Source organism: Meriones unguiculatus, chromosome 14 (assembly GCF_030254825.1).
Source record: "Meriones unguiculatus strain TT.TT164.6M chromosome 14, Bangor_MerUng_6.1, whole genome shotgun sequence".
Classification (NCBI taxonomy): domain Eukaryota; kingdom Metazoa; phylum Chordata; class Mammalia; order Rodentia; family Muridae; genus Meriones; species Meriones unguiculatus.
Genome location: NC_083361.1, coordinates 29545551 through 29571882, shown reverse-complemented (window position 1 = coordinate 29571882; position 26332 = coordinate 29545551). Strand labels below are relative to the sequence as shown.

The following is a 26332-nucleotide window of genomic DNA, read 5'->3' as shown; positions in this document are numbered from 1 at the left end:
TGCAGCCACACTCCAAGCCCATGCAGTTTTGTCACAACTTGCAAGTGGCTTGATGAGGTGTTTCTGGAGCCCGGTGGTTCTCCACATAGCCTTCCTGCCTTCCCTGTGACCCTCACGGGGTCACACCTGCATTCTGGTCACAGAATGAGCCTCCCTTTGCCCTCATCCTTCACAGGTGTTTTTCTAGAAATCTCTTGCATATCAGATACCGTCTTGGTGTCTGCTTCTTAGAGGATCTGAAGTGGCCCAAACAGTCTAAATGGGTGTGGGGGATGGGGTTTGGGACCCTCTCCCACAGACAAGGGGAGTCCACCCTATGTCATACTGCATGATTGAGTTGCAGGTGGTCTCTGGGTCAGCTGCTGAATCATGTGCTCACTAGGAGTGGCCGGGAAAAGTGTCCCCTAGGAGAGGATGCTGTAGCCGGTATGGCAATGCATGTATTTGATGGTATCCATTGGGGGGGGTGGTAGATACGGGACAATGCTTTGGAAGGACTTCCTGACTGGTTACTGTGAACTGTGTGTTGGTGCTCTGTCAATAGCAGGTGGGTCAGGAGGGTGTGAGGGCAGGAGGTCCCTGTGGTGGCTTATAAAGAAACTATGTCTATGGCAGCTGAAGAGCTCAGGGTGGCTCTGTCACCAGTGAGGCTCAGGAATTTGTGTCTCCCTGGCCTGAGCTCCAGGCAGCAGCCATTATGCTGAGAGCTATGCCCTGGACTTAGGGGCAGCTGAAGCCTCAACTCTAAGGAAAAAAGCATCCCCACTCATCTCCACTTATCCTTTGGCTTGCCAAGGACCACAGTTGTAGTTGAGTTCTAGAATAATCCTTTATCATGCTAGGCCTGATAAAGGAAAAAGATTAAACTCAGAATAGTGAGAATTAACTGGCTGGGGCCAGGCCACCTGAGTCTGGGTTTTTTTTTCAATTTTTAATTTTAATTTTTAATTATACTTAACTTTGTATCCCCCCAGAAATCCCCTCCCACCTCCCCTCCCAATCCCCCCCCACTCCTCCTCCACGAATGCCCCTCCTCAAGTCCACTGATAGGAGAGGTCCTCCTCTCCTTCCTTCTGATCCTAGTCTATCAGGTCTCATCAGGAGTGGCTGCATTGTCTTCCTCTGGGGCCTGGTAAGGTTGCTCTCCCTCAAGGGGAGGTGATCAAAGAACAGGCCAATCAGTTCATGTCAGACAGTCCCTGTCCCCATTACTATGGAACCCACCTGGACACTGAACTGCCATGGGCTACATCTGTGCAGGGGTTCTAGGCTATCTCCATCAGTGGTCCTTGGTTGGAGTGTCAGTCTCAGAAAAGACCCCTGTGCCCAGATTTTCTTGGTTCTGTTGCTCTCCTTGTGGAGCTCCTGTCCTCTCCAGGTCTTATTTCCTACTTTCAAGAAATTCCCTGCCTTCTGCCCAAAAGTTGGCCATAAGTCTCAGCATCTGCTTTGATATCCTGCAGGGTAGAGCCTTCCAGAGGCCCTCTGTGGTAGGCTCCTGTATTGTTCCCTGTTTTCTCCGGGTTTGAGCATTTAACCAGAGTCGTCCTTCTTGATTAGCTTCTTGAGGTGTACAGATTTTAGTAGGTATATCCTATATTATGTGTCTAATATTCACTTATGAGTGAGTAGATACCATGTGTAGCCTTTTTGCTTCTGGGATACTTCACTCAAGGATACGATCTCTTCCATTTCCCACCATTTACCTGCAAGTTTCATGGTTTCCTTGTTTTTTCTTGCCGAGTCTGGGTTTTGAGGGTTCTTGGTTAAGGGGGTTGAAAGGGAGCACTCTCAGCATGAGAACATTCCTTGTGGGGAACCAGGGGTGGCTAGTCTCTCCTGAGGTAGCCCTTGAGGGTCTGGGCCGATCGATGTGGGCCTCACACAATGAAGTAGACAGACCCAGTGCGCCTGGCAGGTGACAGATAACTGAGGAGCATGCCTTTGGGGACACTTCATACGCAGACTGTAATAGGGGCTGTGATGGTCTTTCCACCTCCATTGCCCGCTTGGGGGTTTAAAATCCTCGTGGAAGCCCGCTTCTGCATGTGTCCTTGTGCTGCTTCCACAGTCAACTGAGGCGCGAAGGTCCATCCTGCCTGTGTGGCTAGAGCCCCAGGATGCATAAAAGGGGGCGGCAGGCTGAGCACCAGCACGCACCCTTCTCTGCTCCTAGACTCGGTACACCATCAGCCACTACAGACTGTTCTGAGAGGCCTAGATTCCGGCTGGGGTGCCGGAACTCGGCTTCCAGATGGAGTACCGGGTTCCATTTCTCTCAGGTGCAAAGTGAAGCCTGAAGCCTGAGTGCGCTGGGCCAGGGTGTGGAGGTGGTTTTCCAGAGTGTTCCAGTTTAGGTCTTCTATCATGAGGTCGTTTGTAGCGGTGGAAGCCTATGGAGATAGCAAGGCGCGCGGGCCCAAGGCCCATGCCTGATTGGCTTGCAGCCGAGACACAGGCCCGGTGAGGCCCAGGCCTGATGGGCCAGAGGGCAGGCTCAGTGAGACTCCAGTGGAGGATAAATGGAGTCTCAGACTGCTGTGGAGTGAGAGAACTCAAACCTTTATTCATATGAAATCAAGCACAATATAAACCCTGGGCAGAGGGAAGGACTTCGAGGGTGAATGTGTTTGATTCGCTGAGGTCAGGGATACTGAATGGTTCTATCATAAGAAAAATATGGTATTTAATTATCCTATGGGGGGAGGGAATCTTCAAGTACAATTGAAGGTCACTGTTGGACTAAGATCCTTAGCAAGGTCTAGAGTTTCTAGGAATTGCTAGGTACTTGATAGAGCAGTTCCCTAATCAGGGGAAGGGTCTGCCTGTAATCTGCTCTGAGGGCCCTGTGACCTCCTTACCAGACCTAGACTCGCCCAGGTCAGGGGAGACTTGAAGCCCCACTGAGAAAAGGGAGTCTGTCATCACAGACCAAGTGCAAATAGTTGGCTATCCGGAGATACGGGACCTCAAGCTTACTGAGTGAGCAGTCTTCATCATGCTTTCCCTATGCAGCAGACTGTGCCGCCAGCCAGGAGCCAAAATACCCACCCCAGCCCTTACGTTGCCTTGGTCATAGTGATGTGAAAAGTAACGAATGCAGGGACCTATGTTTTTAGCAAAATCTCAAATGTTCGATTTTACCAATACTCAGGAGCCAGATGCTGGGGAGGCCTGCTGCTAGCTCAGAGGCAAAGAAAGCACCCAGCTGACCTTCCTTCTCAGCAGATGCCCCCAAATAAGAAAGCAGCTCTTCTCCACGCCATTTCAAAAACCCTCAAACTGAATGTCCCTCCCTTCTGCTTCCTGTGCATCTCTCTATCTGTTCTCCTGTCTTCCTTTTACTCGCTGTGGTTTTTTCCTATGTTCATTTTCTGTCAACTGGTTGCTTGCTCCACCTCTTGACCTAGGGCTAACTTTATTTAATCCTGTTTTGGACTAACGGGGTATGCTAGGGCTGAGCCACACCACAACTAGAAACGGGTTTTTCCATTAAACAACACAACCTCTGGGTTCAGTGTGATCAGATAGCCTGCAATACCCCCCACTTCTGTCTAAATAAAAAGGAAAGATTTTAACTCTAACACAGTAAAAGTATTTACAATGAAGCTATTTCTGCCAAACTCTCCACAATTTCCAGCTTGGTTGTGTTTGACAGTCTTAGGGTTAAGTATTTTTGAGTTCAAAGTTCGTTAAAATGTTCATGTCATTCTCATATAGACTCAGCTAATTTGAATATCCTGAGAAGCTTGCAGTCCAAAGCTGATCTTTGGGTGGCGTTTGTCAGGTTAGTGGCAATCCTGGCTGGGTAGAACACAGTAGTCAACCCCAAAGGGCCCACTGTTTGTGCAGACCCTGGAGGCAGAAGAGGCATGGGGCAGTTTTTCCCAGTAGTTTGCGTTACAACAGTCCTGGTGAATTAGTTTCAGGGCCCCATTATCATCTTGGTTATTGTTAGGAATGGTAGAGAACCTAAACATTTTAAATGTCATATTCAGCAGGTTATTCAAAGGTTATTGTTAGGAATGGTAGAGAACCTAAACATTTTAAATGTCATATTCAGCAGATCTCTGAAAGGGTCATGGAGACGGAAGAGGTTACCCTCTAACTAGATGGGACTCCTAGCGGAGGAAGGGGAACACCAACCTACCCACAAATTCTTTGACCCAAAATTTACCCCGCCTTACAAGACTTGCAAGGATAAAGATAGAGCAGATACTGAGGGAATGTCCAACCAGTGCCTGGCCAGTCTGAGACCCACCCCATGGGCGAGAACCAAGCCCTGACACTGATATTCTGCTGTGCTTGCAGACAGGAGCCTAGCATAGTTCTCCTCTGAGAGGCTCCGACCAGCAGTGGATTGAGATGGATACTGAGACTCCTAGCTAAACGTTGGGTGAAGCATGAGGGGGAGGATATAAGGGCCTTGGAGGTTCCAGGAGCTCCAAAAGAAGACCAACAGAGCCAACTAACGAGGGCCCCGAGGGTCTTGCGAAAACTGAAGCACCAACCAAGGACCATGTGTGGGCTGGACGTAACACAGATGTAGCCAGTGTGCAGCCTGGGGTTCACACGGGTTACCTAGTAAGGAGAGCAGGGGCTGTCTCTGACATGGACTCTGTTGCCTGCTTTTTGATAAATTCCTCCTGGTGAGGCTGCGTCAGCAGACCACAGGGAAAGAGGATGCACTCAGTCCTGATGGGACTTGATGTGCTGAGAAGGGTTGGTGGGGAGCTCCCCTTTTCTGAGTAGGGGAGGGGACTAGGGAAAAGAGGGAGGGAAGCCAGGCTCTCTCTAACTGCTTGTACTGTGGGATTGTGTGGTGTACCTATAATATGCTTTATGTTGTAATATGCAAAACTGTCTGATTTTACTAGAGACGTACGGTGGAGCATATGCCTGTTCTAATCTGCCGGGTATTTCCACTATAGATATGACTTCTAGTAAGTGTAATTACAGAATCGGCCTTTTCAGAACTTAAAGCAATTGCTCATTGAAATACTGACTATGTATCTACGGTATGGTACATATGTTTTAATTTTCCAAACTGTATAAAATGAAACACATCCAAATTTTATTTCTTTGGGTACCTTTTGGGTTACTTCCTACCAGTAATGGAATTCTTTATACAAAGAACAAGCTGGACATTTTCTTATAATTTCCTTTTCTTGTTGCCAAGAGATAGAAAAATCTTTCTTCAAACCTCTGCTCTTAACATGCGGTTTCTTATGAAATTCTGAGGCTCTGAGCACATTTCCTGCTAATAGCCAATCATCATTACCTTATGCTAGAGGTCCTGGTAGACACATATGGAATCCAATATGTGTTATATATAATGGATGGTTTCTATTTCTGATTACTTGCTGTAGTTGGATAAATAACGAATTGCGAACCATCCAGAATCTGCTCAGCGGTTTCAATGTGGAAAACAATTCTTTCTGCACACTGAGTCAGTAACTATATTAAGAGATTCAGGAAAATCTAATACCATAAGAGTGACATACAACTGAGTTTTGAACTGAATCCTAAGAGCTCTGAGCCATTTTACATATTTTTTCTGACTTTCCTAATTTATCTGCATCAATATACTGTAGGAGCTCCAAAAATTGGTGTCCCTTTACTCTGTGAGGGAGAATGCAATTAGTTCTCTTTATAAACTAAAGTCTCTTGTTTGGGGGATATTTGTTGTTAATCTTGCCCCCCAAATTACTGCAAGTCCTTTGCCAATGTTCATTTTCTGCCCGTGAGGCAATGTCAGCATTGGTAAAGGGCACCAGTTTCGGCTGGATCTATTCCTGCTAATTGATGAAATCTCATTTTTCCTTTCAGAATCAATTCACAAAACTTTTCTACATAGGTCTTTAATTTTTTTTTTAACACAAACTTTATTATGGTTTCACAATGTAAAATAGTTTTCCAGAAAATTAAATACACATAATTTGAAAAGTACATGTTTCTATCAAATTTAATTTAGCACTAGTTTCTCAAATCCTCCTTGGGGTTTTCTTCATGTTCCTTCGTCAGTATACCTGCTTCAGAGAAACTTGGAATCTACAGTTACGTATGACAGAAACTGATCAGTTCCAAATTTGTTATTGGCTAATCTTAGATATAAAAACTTCAGTTTATTCAGCAAACAATTGTATACTTTAAGCATAATTGCTGTGAATATGGAAAATACAAAGCTTTTGTTTTGGTTCTGACAGAATGAGCACATTTCCCTTCCCCGTCAACTACCTTTTATTACCGCATGGTAATAAACCTGATCTGCATTGGAAAAAGCATTCTTTAGAGTTTGAAGATACGGGAAAAGATTTTAAGTTCCTCTTTTGAAGATTTGGGGAAAGGTGTTAGGTCAACATAGTCTCCTTTTGGCCCCTCCACAGAGATGTATCCAGAGTTGTAGAGTCAGTTCCAAGGAAAGAAGCCTGGTAGTTGTCGACTAAAAATATTTTTTCCTATTTACTTTCTAATGAAAAAGGATCAAAAGCCAAGCAGCTCTTCCTTTCAATGGTAAAGAATGCAGGTCCTCGCTGCAGAGCCATTACTGCTGACTGCTTTCCACACGCGTTCTCCATCTTCTGGGAACGGTTCTGGTAAATGGAGGCAGTGAGTTTTAACTCTCAGTGTATTGACAGTCTTCTCTGTCCTGCAGTGTTTCTCCCTCAAACCACCATGTAATTTCTGGCTTGGGTTCTCTTTAACAGCAAATCTGACTGGCTCACTGAAGTGTTTCTTAGAGCTTTTTTGAACCATGGAGCTCCTGATCTGCTTTGCTCTTCATCTTCAGTAGTGGATACATTAACGATGCTACCTCCTCCTTCCTCGTCTTCTGTAGTGCCGCATCAATTTCTTTCTGTTCAAACTGCATTTGTAGTAACTTTTGTACTTCAATTCTCCCTTTTTCTCTTGCTGTAGCCATTTGTTAAAATCTGGCTCTCATGCTCACTTCATGAGTAAAGGGAGATTCACTTATTTATTTGCAGGCTTTATATCAATGTCGTCTTCCGTGACTAAAAGACACTTTGCTTCTCTGAGAACGGTGCTCTCTGTCCAGGCCCTTAGGATTCTTTTTCAGAAGTTCTGTAGGATTTGGCACTTACCACAGTTGTGAGTTGTCTCCTTCCTGCTCAGCCCTTTTTGCTAATTCATGCTGTATTTTCCTCCCTTCTAGCAGATCCTGCTCAGTTCTGTTTTCTATTCTTTCTTTGTCCTTCTTGTCTGTGTTTCTTCATTTCATCAAATTTACCTTTAACTGTTAGCTTTGGGATATAAGCCTTTTCTGCTTTAGCAGAAATCTCTTCCTCATCGTTAGAAGCAAGCATTCCTTTAATCTCCTGCTTTCTCCTGTTCCATTCTTTCTCTCTAACATACTGTTCTTTATCTCTAGTCCGCCTTGCTTGCTTTCTTCCGTGGCCCTCTGCATGGCTTCAAACTTATCCTTTACGCTACCCTTGCCAAGTTTTGGCACATAGGATTTGGGGACGTGTTGATGAAGAAAGCAGACTCTCCGCCTTCTGTGAACTGTCACTCATGCTTGCTCTGTGGTTTGGGGCTGAAGCTTAGTGTGTATTGTAACTAGTATGGTGCCCTATCCAGCACTTAGCTTAGGCAAGACCTTCACTGCTGGTTTTTAATTCTTTACTCTGTGTGCTAAAAATAGCCATTTAAAGATTTACCTTCTCTCTGCATAAGAATTCCTGTGTGAGAATGAGTAGAAGGCAAAATAAGCAGAATACCACCCAGCTTTGGATCCAAGCCATTCGCGTGTGCATCCTGTAATTTCTTCTCTACCAGAGCTAGTTCTCTCTCAGCCTCACCTGATAAGGACTTAAATAGTCCAAAAAATTACCTTGTAAGATTTGAAATACATAGCTCATGAGTAGTCAATCCAGTCATGGGTTGTAGCCAGTTAATATCTCCCAGAAATGTTTGAAAATCATCAAGACTTTGTAATTGGCCTTTATTTGTGCTTTATGTGGTCAAATTTTTTGTAAACCTATTTTATATCCTAGATAATTGATAGACTTGTTTCTTTATAATTTTTTAGGAGCAATTTGTAATCCCCAGCAAGGCAAAATTCTCTACCTCAACATTTTTTCTAAGGTATCTGCATTTGAATCAGCCAATAAGATAATCATCCATATATAATCGTAAATTATAGATTGAGGAAACTGGTTACAAATTATTTCTAATGGCTGTTTTTACAAAATATTGGCCCAAGGTAGGGCTGTTAAACATTTCTTGTGGTAAGACTTCCCAATGGTATCTTTATTTGGGGTTCCTTAAAGTCTCTCCCTTCCAACCCCTCAACCCTAGGTAGGAGAAAGTTAGTGGGGAGAGGGGGCGCAGACCCCTTTACTTCTCCTGGCTGTTGAGGGTTAATGGGGGTTCTTTTAGGGCTATACTGATTCTCCATCAACAGCAAACTCAGCCAGCAGTCTCCTCCAAGCCGCCGCATTGAAACGTTTCCCTCCATCTATCTCCAAGCTGCCACAGGGTCTGTCTCTGGTCTCTCCAAACTGCTACTTGCCACACACCACCTTTCTCTCTCTGGGCTCTCCTATTTATATCCCTCAGATATAAATTCCTGGGCCATGTCTCTTTCCATGCTGCATGAGGCAGGCTGTTACCAGCTGGCAAAGGCCATGCCCTGCATGAGACAATTATCATCTCTGAACAAACTAAAGTCCAAGCTAGAATCCCACACTTGGGATTAAAACAAAAACATTTAAATAACATTTCTGAGTTTTTAAAGAAACCAACACTGCTATTACAAGGCTTTCTATGGGTGTCGACCCACCTTGCCATATCAAGTAGGACTGGGCCTACCTTCTGAGGCTGGATAAGGCTGTGCAATTGGAAGGGGATACAAAGGCCAGCAACAGTCAGAGGCAGCTCCTGCTCCCACTGTTAGAGGTCCCATATGAGGACCAAACTGTCCATCTGTTAGGTATGTGTGGAGGCCCTAGAACCATTTTATAGTTGCTCTCTGGTTGGTGGTTAAGGACCTATGAACCCCTATGGGTTTAGGTTAGTTGATTTTGTAGTTTTCTTGTGTCCTTGACCTCTCTGGCTCTTTCAATCCTTCCTCCTCCTCCTTCCATCAGGATTCCCAGAGCTCTGCCTAATGTTTGGCTGTGGGTCTCTGCATCTGTTTTCAATCGGCTGCTGTGAGGCCACTCAGGTGACTGTTACCTAGCTGCCTGTCCTCAAGAATAGCAGAATATTAACAGTGTCAATGGTGGGCTCGCTCTCATGGCATGTGACTTAATTAGGGCCAGTCATTGATTGTCTGGGTCAAAGGTTGTGTGTGGGTTGGTGTCTCCTCCCTCTACTGGAAGTCTAGCCTGGTTACAGGAGGCCAGTTCAGGCTCCAAATCCCTGCTGCTGGGAATCTGAGTCATCCTCGACTCCTGGGAGCCCCCTGTGCATAGTGCCCCACCACCAAGTTCCTTCTCTCCCAGCCCTCTCCTCTTTCCCTACAACCAACTCCCCACCCTGCTTCTCACCCAGTTCCTTCCCTCCAACTACTTCAGATGTCTATTTCTTAGTGAAACTTCAGCATCCTCCCTTGGGCCCCCTTTGTTACTTAGCTTCTTTGGGTCTGTGGATTGTAGAACGGCTATCCTGTACTTCATGGATAATACCTGCTTATGAGTACATCGCATGTGTATCTTTCTGAGCCTGTGTTGCCTCACTCAGGATGATCTCCACCAATGATATCTCTTAGTTGGACAACTACCATAAGTAGGTACTGAGAAAGCAAACCTTTCCCTAGCATGCTTATGCAAAGGGTTTGTGAAAAAGCAACTATCAAAGGCCATGACTTAGGTAATAAAGAAGAGCAATGGGATTCCAGGCTGTAAAGAGCCCATTGGCTGAATCATCTTATTTATGGCTCTTAAATCTTTTAACATCCTCTATTTTCTTATATATATATTTATAATGCAGGGGAATTCCACGGGTTATTGATTCTCAATGTATTGAGCATTTAGCTGCTCCTGTACCAACTGTTTTAGTTCCTGTAATTTTTTTGTTGTCATAGGCCATTGTTCCACTCATACGGGTTTGCCAGTTAGCCATTTTAAAGGTACCTTTAACAGCTGCTGTGCCCTGCTTCTGTACAGCCTGAATGGCCTGTGACTGTTAATGTTATTTTTACAAAACTGTATCTGTTTTTTTTCTCTTAGCCCGGCTAGCATCACAATAATTGAGACTCTTATATTTAATAAGTTTCACAACACCATAACTGCAGTTATTAATCTCTTCTTAACCCTCTAAGCTAATTTGGCTGTTTCCCAATGCGCATCTCAGAGATACTTGCACTTTGTAGTTTTCCTTGTTGAGCTCTCTTGGACTTCTAACTCTTCCCCTGGCTGGCAGGAAGTCCAGCCCTATTCTCACCCCTGCTCAGTGATTGGCTATAAACTGCTTTGCTGGCATACCAGGGGACAATTGGGAAGCAGTGTTGATACAACACAGACAGAAGGTTCTTAAGGATTACAACCAGATATTGGGGGAGGGGAGTACAGAAATCAGCATTTGAATTACGCAATAACCTGTGCCTACATGTGACTGTTCTTGATAATACCCCCCAAGCATTCTTTTTTATGGTTTCTGAGATTAGAGAAATGCTAACCTGAGCTTTCCAATGCTGCAACAAATCACATTTCCATAAATCCATGGCTGTGTTAGCCGCGTGTGGCTTGAATTTTCCTGTTTGTCCTTCTGGACCTATACACTGGACCCATCTTGTACTCTGTTTCACCTGAGATAAGGTTCCAATCCCTAGAAGCTGAATACCTCCCGAAAGAGCCAACCTGAAAGCCAAGATTTTGCTGAAATTGCTACATCTGCTCCTGGGTCTACTACCTTCAATTTCAATGCTATTTATTGGATTTTGGTCTATGATCATTTATAGAAGTTTGCCAAAATACTTGTTTTCTGGTCTTCTGATTTTTTTTGTTTTATGTACTGGAGCTGTTCTGTGTGTGTGTTTTTAATGTATACAATAGGAATTAAATATTTTAATTGCCCTGTGAAAAATGTCCAATACTGACAGGGAATGATTGAATCAAATTTGATATTGGGCGTATAGGAGGCCCCTTATGGTGTTTTGTGATGGCAAAGAGTTATCTTGCCTGTTTCTTGTTGGTTTGCATTCATTCTCTCAATGCTGTTCTTTACCACGCATTCTGCGCACTCCGGAAGGCCCCTCCTCTTTATCTCCAGAAAAATCTTCAGTGAAGTGTGGTGGTGCATGCCTTTAATCCCAGCACTCAGGAGACGGGCATATCTCTGAGTTCAAGTTTGTTTTCTGATAACCTTGGGCCACCCATCTTCAGTTTCATTTGGTGGCATGGTAGGTCCTTGTCTAAACTCCTCTGCCAGTGTCTGAGTATTCTCATTTTTATTAATAAGTGTCTCTAATTTTTCTTCTAAGGCTTATCTTAAACTTTTCATCCCTTTCTCAAGCCCCACCCCAAATAAACAACCCCCCCTTTTTTAAGAGGGCACAAAAAGCCAATAATGCCTATTAAAATATCAATTTCTGGGCTGATAGTGATTATAATTAGTATTATATCACTCTCAGTTAAGTCATTTGTCTATTTTCTGATTCTATTTTTAAGCCATGTAAAGTAGTACTGTTCAGGGGCCTAATGCCTAGCATTATGTATTTCCCATCCTTAATTCTCTCCTTGAGGACTTTCCAGGTGATTTACCAAATCTGATGGTTTCTCAGTTTGGTCTGTAGCTGGCAAGATTTCTGTTGTGGTTCTGCCACACATTGGGAACACCAAATGTTTTTTTTAAACATCTCAAATCTTTGATTTTACCAATAAAGACTTGGAATCAGATGCTGGGGTGAAAGCTTGCTAGCTCAGAAAGACAAAGCACCCAGCTGATCTTCTTCCTCAGCTGATATCCCAAAAGGAAAAAGCTCTCCCTGTCGCCATCTCAAATACCCTCAAGCTGAATATTGATCTCTTTTGCATGCCTCTATCCATCCTCCTGAAATTACTGTTTTCCTGTGTTCATTTCCTGCCAACTGGTTGCTTGCTCTGCCTCTTGACCTATGGTTAACTTTATTTACCTGTTTACAATACTCAAGCAAAAAGCTCTTGGTGTGTGCTAGGGTTAAGCCACACAACTAGAAATAGGTTTTTCCAGGAAGCAACACGATCACACAGTGTGATCAAATACCCTGCAATGCATGTATGTGGCCGTTTACTTGTGTCTGTGTTTCCAGGGGAGAGGGGCAATAGCAAATGTCAGTGAGTAGCAGAGGGATCTTGAGTTCACATTAACACCTAGACTCATCATCATCATGGCACTGGTATTAGCAGTTTGAGAAACCAAGTTCTCCTGAGTGGTCAGTCTGCTGCCTTGCCTGTGATGGATATAAATAAAAATGGAATGGTTGCCAGAGTTAGTGTCCCACTGGCAATCTAAAGGACTCGGGTGCTGGCCCCTGTGTTCTCACTTGTGTTTGCCAGTCTGACCCCTGTCAATACACAGTGGGCCCTGAGGGAGACTGTAGACCACTGCAGACTTGCCCAGTGGTCCCTCTGATGGAAGCTGTGCAGATGTGAGATCATCCATAGCACAGGTTAATAAAGACCTTTATTAAAAGCAGGCTCTAGGCTGACCACAGGAGAGAAGTTTGTGGTCTCATTTGTCAAATGTCTTTCCCCTTCTAATTAGAAATCAGTGGACTTGGGGAGGGGCATGGGAGGAGGAGGGAGAATGAGCTTGGGAGGGGATGAGGGAGGGGGCTACAGCTGGGATACAAAGTGAATAAATTGTAATTAAGAAGAAAAAGAAATAAGGATTTTGCCTTCTCTAATATGCGTATTTCTAGTTTTATTAAACAAAATATTTCCTATTGACCTTCAAAAAAACAAGCTTAGTCCTGATGCTACTTAATGTGCTAGAGTGGGTTGGTAAAGGGTGGGGGGCTCGCCTTTTCTGACAAGGGGAAGAGAAGAGGATATGAGGGAAGAGTGGGACCAGGAGGAGAGGGGGGGACTGCAATGGGGATGTAAAGTGAATGAATGAGTTAAAAAGCCCCTCCAAAACACATACAACTACACCCAGGCTGGGATGCACTTCACATTCACTTGAGATAATTGTTATTCGTTTGTGGGGCTTTTGTTTTCAAGACGGGGTTTCTCTGTGTAGCCCTGGCTGTCCTGGAACTGACTATGTAGACCAGGCTGGTCTGGAACTGAGATCCACCTGCCTCCTTGGATGTTGAGATTAAAGGTGTGGGCCATCACCTGGCTCATTTGTGGCTTTGCTGGGGGTTGTGTTAACTCTCCTGTGCTTATTATAGTCCAAAGACCAGATGGAATGGGTACCCATATGCACGTTTCGGTTTGTCAAGTGGCCCTGCACAAAGAGATGAAACAGAAGAAATTGGATATCCAGCTGGAGATCAACCCTGCCCTGAGGAACGCAGTCTCTAATCGGCAGGAAGTAGTCTAAATAGAAGTAGCCCTCTTTCTCCTCTAACCTTCGTTCTTACCTAGTGCTGGGGATTTTGGAGGGAATTAGGGTGGAAGAAAGGGTTTGAAGGGTGGTAGATATAAGAACCCAAATAAAAAAATAAAATCCCCTCCTCCCCAATAAAAAGCAGGAGCTATAAGTGGTGCCCACGTGGCTACGGAGAATGGGAATCCTAGCGCTGTAAAGGTTAGGTGGCAGGACCCAAAGGAACAAGTTGTCTCAGGGCGTCAGCGAGAGCTTATCGGCCATTGCTGCCGAGTTCCTTCCCGCTTTGCTCCTACAGGGATTTTGTTTTTGCTTTTCTTATATTTTGTCTCAAAAAAGGGGTTGGAGAATGTCTGAATAACTGGAAAAATTATGAGTAGAAATGGAGGGATCTGAGGTGTAACTAGAGAGGTTACAGGTGGAGATGTGAAAATGCTTGGGAAGTGAATCGTGTCAGAACAAAGGGGTTCAGACCTGGTGGCTGAGAGAGGGAGTTTCCTGCAGGATGACAGTGGGAAAACAGACTCTGCACTTTCAAGTCCTCACAGCCCAGGGGCCAGAAAGCCAGGAGGAGGAGGAGGCTGTACAAGGCAACTGGGTTAAAGAAAAACGGCCCCCTTTGAAGTAAAGGCTTAACTCCGAACAACTATGCTGTCAGGGGCAGCCTGGAGTTGAGATTACCACCATTAGCTTTCCCAGTAGATGCTAAAAGCATCAGATATCAAAATGCCTGGTGCACTAAAAGCGAGGAATACGGTACTTTCCGCGTATAGATTCAAAAAAGCCAGTTCTGGTGGCAATGAGTTCCTGTTAACTTCTAGCTTCTTGGGGTTTGCATCATTGTACTAATGAATGTACGTCCAGAAGGGACATCCAAGGCAATCTCCTGCAATCAGGAAGTGGCTTTGGAGGCCCTAGCTGGAGGCCGAGCAGCTACAGTACAAGTTGTTTCAACAAGAACAGCTGAGAATGAGCAGGTTATGGAAAAAGTGCTGATCTAAAAGTGGTTGGTTCATTGATAATGTCTCTAACAAGCAGAGGAACTGCAACTAAGTTTCCCTGACGAAATAGCCACTGGCAGTTTTGGCCCTTTGCCTTCAGGGACAGTAGGCATATAAGGACAAAAAAGGATAGATTATTGTATCTCCTTAAAGTTAAAAAAGAGGGAATGTAGGGATGATAGGATAAAAGGTGCATTGTATCTAAGAAAGCAACAAGTTTCATAGTTTTACATGGGTGTGGATTATTGTATAAATTTAAGGTTATTTTGTTCAACTCTTGCTTAATGTATTGTACACATGCGACTCATGTAAAAAGGTAATGTAAAATTATATTATGAAAGCTACTTACTGTAAATTGTTTAGGGTAATTAGAAATGCAGTTAGGAGTTAGTCACCTGTCTTGTCAAGTTCTAGTTACTTAGCCTCCTGTATACATTTTCAAAGTTAAGCTGAGAGTTAAATACCTAGACACAAGCAACAAACGTCTATTCAGATATGCTGTAGATGATCTTCAAACTCTTCAGAGATCTACAGAATATGGCATTTAATGTTTTAATAATAAAAGGCTTTCCTGACAGAGACATGTCTGCTCCTGGCAGCACCCCAATCTACTTCAAATATGATGGGCACCAAAGAACCTCCACATGGAGTTTGCTTCAAATATGGCAAAGCTGGCCACTGGGTAAAAAACTGCCCTTTACTACTGACAGCTCGCTGTCCAAACTGTGGGCAAGCAGGACACTGGGAAATTGACTGTCCAACTTTGCAGAGACAAGGTAGGCCAGTCCTTCAAAATTCCTGCTTTACAGATAAGTCTGTCAGATTTTCTTGGCCTGAAGACCGAAGATTGGATGTTCCAACATTCCAGAGGAGTTCTGGGTGACTATCCAGGCAAACAGCAGTCTCTTGTCATTTCTATAGTTTTGGAAGATGCTTGGTCTGTATTTCCTGTTTATTCAGGTAATATTTATCCTTCTCTGGTCTCTGATGGGGTTGAAGACTAGATAGTTATATTCTTAGTTTTCCTTATTAAGATTAAAGATAAAAAATCTTAAGTTTAGTATCTAAGAAAATGTTTCAAGGTTTAAAGTTTTCTTAGGTTGATAATGGCAAATTGTGGTAAGAGTGATTTAGGTAAACTTTGGACTGAACAGGATAGAATAGATAGTGAAATATTTTCTCCAAGGTTGCCAAATACATATGGACTGGACATTGTAAACATAATTCTTACCTGCTAGCTCTCATAATTTTACTTATTGTATATAGTTTATTAATGGTAGAGAAGAACCATTTTTGAATAAACGGGGGAATATAGTGAGTTTTGGTTTCTTTAAAAACCCAGCTATGTTATGTGACTGTTTTTGTTTTAATCCCAGGTGTGGGATAAGAGGCTGCTTCACAGCAGAAGATTGATTTGCCTCATGCACTAGCAGGGGCATGATTTTGCCAGCTGAGGATAGTTGACATTTGGAATTCTGAGACCTTTTCAGAGGGGATAAATGCCAGAGCCCTGAGAGGGGCTGGGTGTGCTCCAAAGAGGCTAATGCTCCTCCTGCTGTCGCTGTAGTAGTTTCGGTTTGTCGAGTGGTGCTGCACAAAGAGACGAAGTAGAAGAAATTGGATGTTTTGCTGGAGAAGATCAACCCTGCCCCAAGGAACTCGACGCCCCTAATCAGCAGGAAGTAGTCTAAAGAGATCTACGTCCCCTTTCCCCTCTAACCTTTTTTCCTACCTAGTGTTGGGGGGTTGGAAGGGTGGTAGATAAAACAGTTAAAAATAAAATAGTTAAACTACTCCTAAGCCTGTATCTGATTCATTCATGTGTCAATGATATCACAGTTGGTCAATGGTATAAAGTGCCTTGTCTAGAAACCTGCTTTATAGGCTGTGGACCCCATGCCAACGCAAAGACTAGCTTCAGTTAAGGTTTTAAGACAGTGGTTCTCAAACTGGGTCATGACCCCTTTGGGGAGTGAACCTTTTTACAAGGGTCACGTATCAGGTATTTACACAATTCATAACAGTTGCAAAATTACAGTTATGAAGTAGCAATGAAATAACTTTATAGTTGGGAGTTGCCACAGCATGAACTAGATTAATGGACTGCAGCAGTAGGAAGGATGAAAATCACTTTTGTTTTTTGGTTTTCTGAGATGGGGTTTCTGTGTGTAACGGATCCCTGCTGTCCTGGACTCTGGAGCCCAGATCTGCCTCTGCCCCCTGAGTGCCGGGATTAAAGGCATGAGCCACTGTGCCCGGCTGTGCCCGTAGTTAAGTGTGCTCTGTATGCTGGGATATCCCCTTGCGGGCTAAAGCAACGCTGTAACAAAACACTGCCGGGCGACTCTTTGGAGACTGGAGGCAAGGTGTGAATGGTGGCGGGGAAGACTGCCGTTGCAGAGGGCCCACAGAGGAAAGAACTCCAGGCTGTGGTGCAAACAGCTCTGCCATCCAATATCACTTGCCAGTCTGAGTTTGGGGCAAACCTTGTGCAAAAACTGCTCTATAGGATTTAGGGCTCCTACATGCAGGCCACCCAGCCACAGGTCTGCACGCTGGTGGCTATGCAATCGTGAGCAGGATTCTGTCAGGTTCACAAAGTCCAATTGAGATGGGCTCAGCAGTCTATTGGAACAGAAAGGGTCTATCTGGGAGTGAGTCTGGGTGTGGGCCAGAGGGAACTAGCAAGCTCAATGAGGTGACCAGAGCCTGTTCTCTTGCCTGTACTGACGGCTAGTTAGTCCTGTGTGATGGAGAGGGAAAAGCCTGAGTTTGGCTTATGGATAGGATTACCTGGTTAATGGGACCAAGATGGACGGTGGCCTCCTGACTGTAGTATAAAAGGCAGGGGGCCAGTGAGGAGGTTCAGCATTTGAAGGTATCTGCCGCCAAGCCTGATGACCGGAGTTCCACTCCCAGAACTTACACGGTGGAAGCTGAGACCCAAGTCCTACAGAGTTGTCCTCTGACCTCAACACACCAAGACGCATGCGTGCGGATCCCCTCATCCCCAAGTACATGTGAAAAGTTAAGGCAGGGAAAAATCTCACCTGTCGGCGGGGCTGTGAGCAGTGCCTGTCTTTTGTGTCTACCAAAAAAGCAGTGCAAGGCAGTGAGCACACGTATGTGTTCCTGGAATGTGGCCAAAAGATTGGACATTAGGTCAGAGGCTTGAGAGTAAAAGATGGTATGAGAGGTGAGCTGGGGTGGGGCAGAGGTACGTGTCAAGCAGGCTTGACGTGGTTTGTGTTTTTGTCCGAGAGGGGTTGTATTTTTGTAGCCATGGCTGTCCCGGAACTCAAAGGCAGAGATCCACCTGCCTCTGCCTCCCCACCACCGGCTAGCATGTGGTTTTTGCACTACACGCTGATGCCCACAGAAAGTGCCCAGTATAGTACAGCTCACATGTGCCAGTCCTTGCCGCCTGCACAGGACTCTCACATACCAATAAAAACAGATGCACTCCTCCACTGAATGCCCAATAGTAAGACAGGCCGCCGCTGAGCACCCCTATGGGGCAGGGCGAGTGTCAAGCTCGTCCCATTGGGCATGCGGCAGTCCCCCCTCCTGTCTACTGGCCTTTGGACATTGGCCATCAGGAGTGTGACGGCAACTGGGATTGACTGCACTCTTCCTGTAACGCCTCCTGGTCTAGCGCAACCCTGGGTGGAGCATGTATCTTTGGCCTGGGCGTTCAGATCTCTGGAATGTGGTCATGAGGCAGCTGGCTTGCACTGTGCAATTAGGGAAAGCAACCTATGCTCAGAACAGCCCGGTATCCCTGGAAGATGAAGCAAAGGTTATGTTGACATAGGGGCTTTTTGGTTCTTTCTGCATGTCCTCTCAATGCTGTCTGCTTGCCCGAGGATGGACACAGCATGCTTGCTACTCCGGGGGGTCACCCTGTAGTGAGCTAGAAATATGGCAGCCTCAACCCAGACCTGTTCATTCAATCCTTAATTGCTTTGGTGCTGGGGATGGGATGGGCACACGGCACGGTGCATGCTAAGTGCGCCAAGCTGCACCCCGATCCCCGAAATCTTCATCTTAACAAGAGGATTAGTGTATTTTCTCTTCAGTAGCTCTTTTAAACTTCGGTTTGGAATGTAAGTCCTTGCTAAGGTATAGTTTGCGTTTGGAGTAAACGACAGATTGAACCCGGACTATCACGTACTCTTATAAATGGGCAAAACCTCTTCGGCTTCATGTGTCCTTTATGTCATGGGTCAAAGCCCAGCAGAATAAAGGGACTGGTTCAGGGTCACAGTGAAAGAGCGACCCAAGTGTCTTGTCGCCAGCGTTTCCGGATGCATGCTCTCCCGTGCGCAGGCACCAGCTGGACTCTACTGCGTCCTCTATGGAGCAGCTTTGTGGACGTCCACGGTTCAACACACAGGGCTGTGCAAACAACTGCTAAAACTCCAGAATGCCCTGGGCGACAGGAGGGTCTTGTACCTATAATGAGCCTCTTTAACCTCATCTGCGTTTGTGTTAAGGGTGATGCATGGCAGAGCTGCTAGGTAGCTTCAGGACAAGCTTTCCTCACCAGAAAGGCGGGACGGGAAGAGGGGGTGGGAATTTCCAGTCCTTCCCTTATCTTAGGGTGGTCATGTGGCTGCAGTAATTGAAACTCTCCAACAATCAGATTAGGAGAGGTCAGGGTTGACTGGCCAGCAGGTGCTCGGCCGTGGCCCTCCTACCTTACGCCCTGTGTGATTTCCATCTAGCCGCCCAGGCTTATATCTCTTAGATAAGCTGGCAGATGTGCCTCTTTCAGTGCTGTGTTTTGCTCTGGTAAATTCTTGAGTCTAGGGACAGGGCTTGGTAGCATCCAGATGTACAACTGGATGGTCTTGTGGACCGAGCCCTGCACCCATGCAGTCTGTGCTATCTGTAGGCAGTTAGTATCAAAACTGAACTGACGTTGGACAGCCACTTGGAATGACACGTGTTTGGCACATCAGAACTACTATCTAAGAAAAGACAGCCCTAGTCTGAGCCGAGATGCGCTATAAAGTACACCTTGGCTTTGGAGGACTTAGTGTGAACAAAATATGAAACATTTCATTACTGCTTCTGTGTTGATGACTCTGAAGTAGCATTTTAGATATATAGGTTATATAAAGAACACCATTAACAATAGAGCATTGTGTGAAGGCACACAGCCATAATCCCGCTGAGTGCACTGCCTGCCCAACATCCCTCACAAAGTGTTCATCCTATAATGGTATTAGTAACTCGTAAGTCAGGACAAAGTAACTAAAGATGTCAGTTTCCTGGCGGGAACCAGCCGTTAGCAGTGAGCACTGGCTCTGGAGTGGGATAGTGGATCTGGGCTTGGCCACAATGGGACCTATGCTGGCAAGGACCATGGCTGCATCTTTCCAGAGCAGGTAGGCCCTGCGGCAGCCTTCGCTTTTGTCTGTCCTTCCCCTTTAGTTCTGACTGCAGCTATGCAGAGCAGCTCAGTACTGAGCGTACAGAACCTGCTCAGCCCTGTTTCCACTTGCCCTCCTAACTGAACCGCAGGCACACAGCAGGGCATCATTCAAGTCTAAGTTGGCCACTGAGGAGGCCTGTGACCCCCTGGCTGGCACTGCTTCAGCCAGGGCTCTGAAGCCCCTGGAGCATGCTGACCTGCCGAGGGCTGAGGTAAGGGCCAGCATTCCTTTGGGCTGTGTGAGGTAAACCCCAAAGAATTAACCAGAGCGTCTACTACTGACACAAATTCTTCAACCCGGGAGTCTTCTGCCTGCGACCGTTATAATCTCCCACACAGCACAGGCAGTGAAGTGTGGCCGAGGAGAGGCAGGAGCGTGGCTGCCTGGCACAGCTTACTAGGAGAGCCAGAGAGGATGCCTCAGGCTTTCCCCCAAATGCTGCAGGACTGCGGCCAGGACCCAGGAGCTCACGGCTGCGGTCCAGCGTCTCTGTTGCTTCCAAGGTCCAAACGGGTCATGGTTCAGATGGAACCGTGGTTCTACTCAGTGCAGAGTGAACGTGGCTTCACACAGTACACAAGAGGTTCTTTTCTTAAGAAACGAATTTAATTCCGGGTGGTTAGTGAACATACGGCCTGTAATGCCTTCATGGAAGTTAAAAGAATCCAGTTACAAAAGCAGTAGTGAGCACAGTCTCAAAGAGCTGAAAGTACAATGGGCTCCATTTTTACAAAGTACAAAAAATTATTTCATATACAAAGAAAAATACAAATAATGTGCAAAAAACATTTCACAGGTGGCAATTTATAAAATGAGTATGATAAAAAATTCCTTCATTTTTATTTTTCAGTTTCTTATATATTAATACAGTTCTATTTTCTAGTGTGCTGATAATTTTTAATTTGAAAATCTGATTTATTTTTAATCTACAAAGTAGTTTTTATTCTTTAAAAAGGGAACAACCTTTTATTACTAAAATCTTATGAATCAGTTTAGTTATTTTTATATTAAATTATAAGCAGGCTATCTGAAAAATCAGGATATAGAAATCATATATACATATTTTGAAATATTAGTTTGGTATTTAACATATTAACATTTCAAAATGAACACACTGATCCAGCCGCCAGGCCTAGTGGTGGCAGTGGCTGCTCAGGTTCCCCACAGGTGAAGAGCATCCTTGAGTTTTAGGCTAAAAAATAACATGGTTATTGTAGTTGGGAGAACAGTTCTCCTCACAAGCAGTGCTGTCTGGTTATCTCTGGCCTTGTCCTGTGCGTGTGTTGGTGAGGATCTGGCCTCAGTCTGTCCAACTTGCTCCTTGGTTAGTTCGGTGCCACTGCCCTGTGGGGTCACACATCTGTAACTCCTGTGTGTTAATTCCAGAAAGCTGTCAAGAAACAGGAGGGCACTGGACACAGGTATTCTATCCTCAGAGAGCGGTGGTTTGAAGCAGTGTTCTCCTGCACTGGCCCAGCTCTTCCCCTCTTTGCCTGCCACTGAGTACTGATGCCTCCTGCTGTGAAGCTGCAGGCATGGAACATGAGAGCACCTATTGGCAGCACCAGAGAACAGAGCATCTCAAAGGCCAGGCAGTAAAAGGAGGTGTGTGTGATGGAAAGACGCAGGTGGGGTGTCCGGTGTCCAATGACCTTTAGAGGGTTTGGATTTTTGTTGCCAAAAGTTCCTGAAGGAAATTGTGGCCTTGAAGAATAAAAAGGACCTTCACTGAAGATTCAGGTGGTAGCCACCTTGCCTAGAAGATGATGGCAGCAGGTTTGGAGGCATTCTCTCATCTCCAGCCACTTAAATCCTGTTGGAATGCGCAAAGAGAGGGCCAGGGCTCTTAACCAGACTTGTGTGACAAGGCAATTGCTCCAACAGGAGACAGGGTAAGCAGAGCCTCAGGCCCTGGGATCACCATCATCTGCCCTGTTTGGCAAATGAGTTCTCTGCCTCTTGTGCTTGGCTGATCATGGGCATCAGGCATCAGAGATGCAGCTCTGGATTCTGTCCATCCACTGCTGGGCACTCTGCCCATCCTGGGCACAGAAGTTATACACACGCTTGCTGGTCTTGAGCTACAGGACCAAATGACAGAGGAACAGGTATAAAGCAGTGCCGTCTTATAGTTTTGGATGAGTGGCAAACTAATCCATCCTGGACACGCGTAACTGCCTGTTCTAACATCATGAGGTGGGCCTGGGGGTAATTGAAGGGCCACGCAAACAGATGACCAACCAGCCCTTACAAGGAAACCAGTTTCCTGCAGTGGGAAGTCAAATTATCCATTCCTCTACAGGCTACTGTTCTGTTCCCTGGCTCTGGGTTTCTTATGGCCCTACCTGAGGAAAGGGGTGGTGCAGTTCTTGAGAGCTTGTTTTCTCACTGTTCTTGCTTTGGTGCTTTGTTTGAGAGAGGCCACAGGTACCAGCTGGTCCTGGGAGCCCATCCCTACCCCCTTCATCAAAGGCAACTCCAGGAAGATGTCAGCTCTTCTTGTGTTTGCCCTTTCCCTCCCCCTTGATTACCCTGACTTTCCTTCTCTCCCTCCAAAGTGACAAAGGGCAGAGACAGTGCTATAGTAGTGGTAGAGGAGGAGACAGACAGTTCTGGGCCAGTGGAAAAAGCAAAGTCATGGGGATTAGTTTGCTACTCACCCAAAGCCCTAAAACATCCTTCTTAATGACTACCAACTCCTCTGGGTGCCCTGTAATGTTTGGAGGTGATGGAGAGATATGTAGCAGAACAGGAAAGATGCACTTACATCAAAGAAGGCCTTGTCACTTGTATACTTTGGGGCTCCCATGCTGGGGCCAGCAGGGATAACCATTTCTACTTCAGCCAGATCAATGTGGCCTTTACAGCTTGTGTCTTCCCCTGAATCATAGTAGCGCAGCTAGGACCAAAAAGAGACAAATGGGACAGAAAGAATGACATGGCTTTCCACACTATATCTGATCATTCTCCTTTGCACCTCGCTTGTTGGTGCTGACTCTGCCCAGAAGGATACTTCACATTAATAAAACAGGCTGCCTCTTATCATGCCTTTAATCCTAGCACCTGGGGGGCAGAGGCAGGTGGACCTCTGAGTTCAAGGCCAGCCTGGTCCTCAAAGTGAGCTTAAAAAAAAAAAAGAGAGATTTTCTGGATGCTGATAAACAACCTAGTTGAAAATGGTCAATGTGGATTTCAACAGGCAAATTATACAAGAAACACCACCGAGCTACAGACACCAGGACTCTTCCCCAGCATTGCTCGACAAATGAAATACAAGAATCCACTTTTATACTGAGAAATACTACAGTGGCTGGCAATGGCCAGCAAGGAAGTGAGGACTCCCATATGCTGTTACTGGGAACAAAACTTGTCAGAAATCTTCTTGCAAACAATTTAGTGATGTTGGCTACAGTGAAGAATGTCTGTGTCTGTGGAGCCGCCTCTCCTCCCTACTTCCTCACAGGACCAGGAAGTGCCACAGCCTCCTTCAGGGCTGCATTTGTCAGCTGGGCACTGAACACCGGCTCACTGAGTGACAGCATGGCAATAAGATGGACAAAGGACAAGGAAGGTTTCAAAGTGAGCAGCAAGTTGGCTCGCAGCGGAGCGAAGTATAAAATGGTGCCGAAGGACATCGCAGACAGCTCCCAGCTGCTGGCTCTGGGACTGTCAGAGCTTTATGAGACATTTAAATTTGGCACAATGACTGTGCATTACTTTAGAATAAGAAAAAATGATGAAGCATTTTAAAAGCTAAAGAGCTCACTGGTGAAAGCCTTTCTGGACCCCAGTGCACATGGAGAAATGTGACTGGCTGTGGTTCCTGCCTCATTCCCCACCCCAGGCAGGGACTACATGGAATAACCATATACCTTCCATGCTAAAGAAATCTGGAAGACTGGTAAGAATACAAGTATAATTTGATATAATTTTAAATTATAGTAAAGTCAGGTTTTCCAATGTTATATTTAGTGGTTTAATGGAACTTTTCTACACAGTGAAGGTTCTATGATTTCAGGGACACTGCTATTTTAAAATGCAGCTCTAAAAAGGGCTTCTGTTCATATATTTGAAAATCAACACACAAAAACCAAGAAAGCACTTGAACCAGAGGAAAAGGTGGCCCCAGAGCAATCTTACTCTGGAAAGGTCCTCCAGATGCTACTGGAGAACTGTCAGCACAGTCTAGGTCCAGCCTGGCACTCTGCACTCTGACCTCAGCACTTCTGCCCGAAACACAGGCTTCACTACTCTTGCTAATGAAGGGTGCTGTGGGGCGGATGGTTTAAATAAGAGTTCCTTGAGATTACAGGAGTAAAGAGCATGATGGGAAGTCTAACCTGTAGCAGTTAGGGCAAGAGTAAAGCATGGCAGAGTTCTTAACCAACGTCTAATCAGCCTGCTGTGACTCCCAGGACTGAGTGGGCACATTCCCTATCAGTGCTCTATCTTTGAAGAACAGCAGTCCCTTGCTTGATAACCAGTACAGTGAGGTAGGGTGCAATAAATGTTGAGTAAATCAGTCATAAATGGATTTTTCTTCAGGAAGGTGAAGAACAGCTGTCCCCTGGAAGGGAGGGCAAACGCAAGCTCTATGTGCATGCAACAGGTTACAGCTCCTACATACTTCCAGACTTGTATGTTAAGATGAGACAGTTGTGCATTACAGAGTTCTAGTGCTCTGCACATGCTGGACTCAACTGTCCTGCCTTAGCCATGCTCCAGGTAGAGGCTGCGTTAGAATGTCCTTGCAATGATTACTACCAGGGTTCGGGGACATCTTGGGTCTTGGAAGAGCCACCATCTGCATAGATGAGGCCCTAGGTGAGCAGGCTGTGTGTCACAGATACATATAAGCAGGGACTGAGATGAGCTTAGACAGAAGTGGTCTTTTTAGGTCTTACCTGGTGCTTTGTTACATCTAAAACAAACCAGCGGGGTTTCCAACCCTTCAGCAGTGCTCCTCTTTTGTACAGTGTTCCTTCAAAGGATCTAGAAGAAAGCACAATGAAACAGTTTATTCTGACTTTTATTACAAAAATAAACATGCTGCCTCTTATTTGTCAGGGTTCTGTCTCTCTAGTCAGGGCTCTCCCTGGAGTTTTGTCCCTTTGTGGAGAGGCTGACCCCTGTTGCTGAGGTCACCACAACCCCCTCGTTAGAAGTTCTTGGTTTCCCTGTTTTCTGTTCTGCTAGGAATGCTGTAATATTGAGTGGAAACAGAAGTCTGGACACAGTGGCATGCCCCTGGCATCCCGAGTAAATTCTTTTTTCTTCAGCCAAGACGAGTAGGATTTGTGACATGTACCATTGAGGAAGTATTTCCTGATACACATTCTCTCAATTATTTATCCCTCCACTCCAGAACCATCTAAATAAGGCATTTAAGAAAAAACAGGTGGGTACAGTGGTACAGGTCTGTAATCCCAGCACTCGGGGAGGGAGAGGCCAGCCTGATCTACAAAGGAGTCCAGGACAGCCAAGGCTACACAGAAAAACCCTGTCTCAAAAAACAAAACAAAACACTACCAAAAACAAAAACAAAAAATACCACACAAACAAACGAAGAAAAACAAAACCCACAGAATGAAGAGAATCTATTTTAAGTCCGAGGAGGCTGTTTTGCACAGGGCTTGCTCAGGCTAACACTGCAGGCTGCAGTGACGTCACCTGTTCTCATCGTTCTTGGATGTGTACTGGCTGTAAAGTGTGGCTGCCCTGTGCTCTACACCATTGGATGGGGCGATGGTGGCATTCTGATCCTCGCTAGAGCTGCGGTCCAGTGGCTGCAGCACAGGCCTCTTCTGATAGGAAGGCATGTTGGTAGATGCAATTCCTGGGGGTCCCGGCGAGTATCTTAGGGACTGGAAAAGAGAATAAGAGCTAGGAAAGTTTCCCAGTGGCTTTGAGTCTGGCCTGATTATTTCATTCAGATAAATGTATCTCAGGATAAAAACTGACTAGTGAGTCAACACATGCATAAACATTTTTCCTGTTTTTTTGTTTGTTTTGATTTTTTTTAATGAAAAGTAGAAACAACCTAAATATTCATTATTTGGGAATTGGTAAAAAATTGTTATGAAGGAGTTCTAGATGGCTACCAAAAGGATGCAAATGAATGACACGTATGCAAAAAAGAAGGCAGGTCTTAAACTATCACATACAGTGCATCTTTTATTTCTAGCTCACACATTGTGGGTAATTTTTCTTGTCACTCCACTCATCTTGCTCTCTCTTTCCTGAAATGCTCTTCAGAACTCTGTGTCCTCACTTCCCTGTGTTGGGCTGGCAGTCAGTCTGCTATGGGTTTGAGTGGTGGCTCAACCAGTTAGTAACTGTGAGATCCTCTGCCTTCCTCTTTGTGCATGAGGGCAAACCTCGCTCGCTGTGGAT

General features: G+C 45.3%; 1 protein-coding gene and 1 pseudogene across 2 annotated transcripts in view; both read right to left on the bottom strand.

Moving 5' to 3' along the window:
- Window positions 1-6507: 6507 nt before the first annotated feature.
- Window positions 6508-7535, bottom strand: LOC110548196 (nexilin-like; annotated as a pseudogene).
- Window positions 7536-20523: 12988 nt separating this feature from the next.
- Sbf2 (SET binding factor 2) overlaps window positions 20524-26332 on the bottom strand; it is a 331059-nt gene continuing 325250 nt past the window's right edge. For both annotated transcript variants that reach the window (XM_060367046.1, XM_060367047.1), the window contains 4 exons: window positions 25610-25803; window positions 24844-24931; window positions 22707-22838; window positions 20524-22020 (listed from right to left, as the gene is read on the bottom strand). In XM_060367046.1, coding sequence (XP_060223029.1) covers window positions 21922-22020; window positions 22707-22838; window positions 24844-24931; window positions 25610-25803 — 513 coding nt within the window. In that variant the 3' untranslated portion in view covers window positions 20524-21921. The remainder of the gene's footprint in view (window positions 22021-22706; window positions 22839-24843; window positions 24932-25609; window positions 25804-26332) is intronic.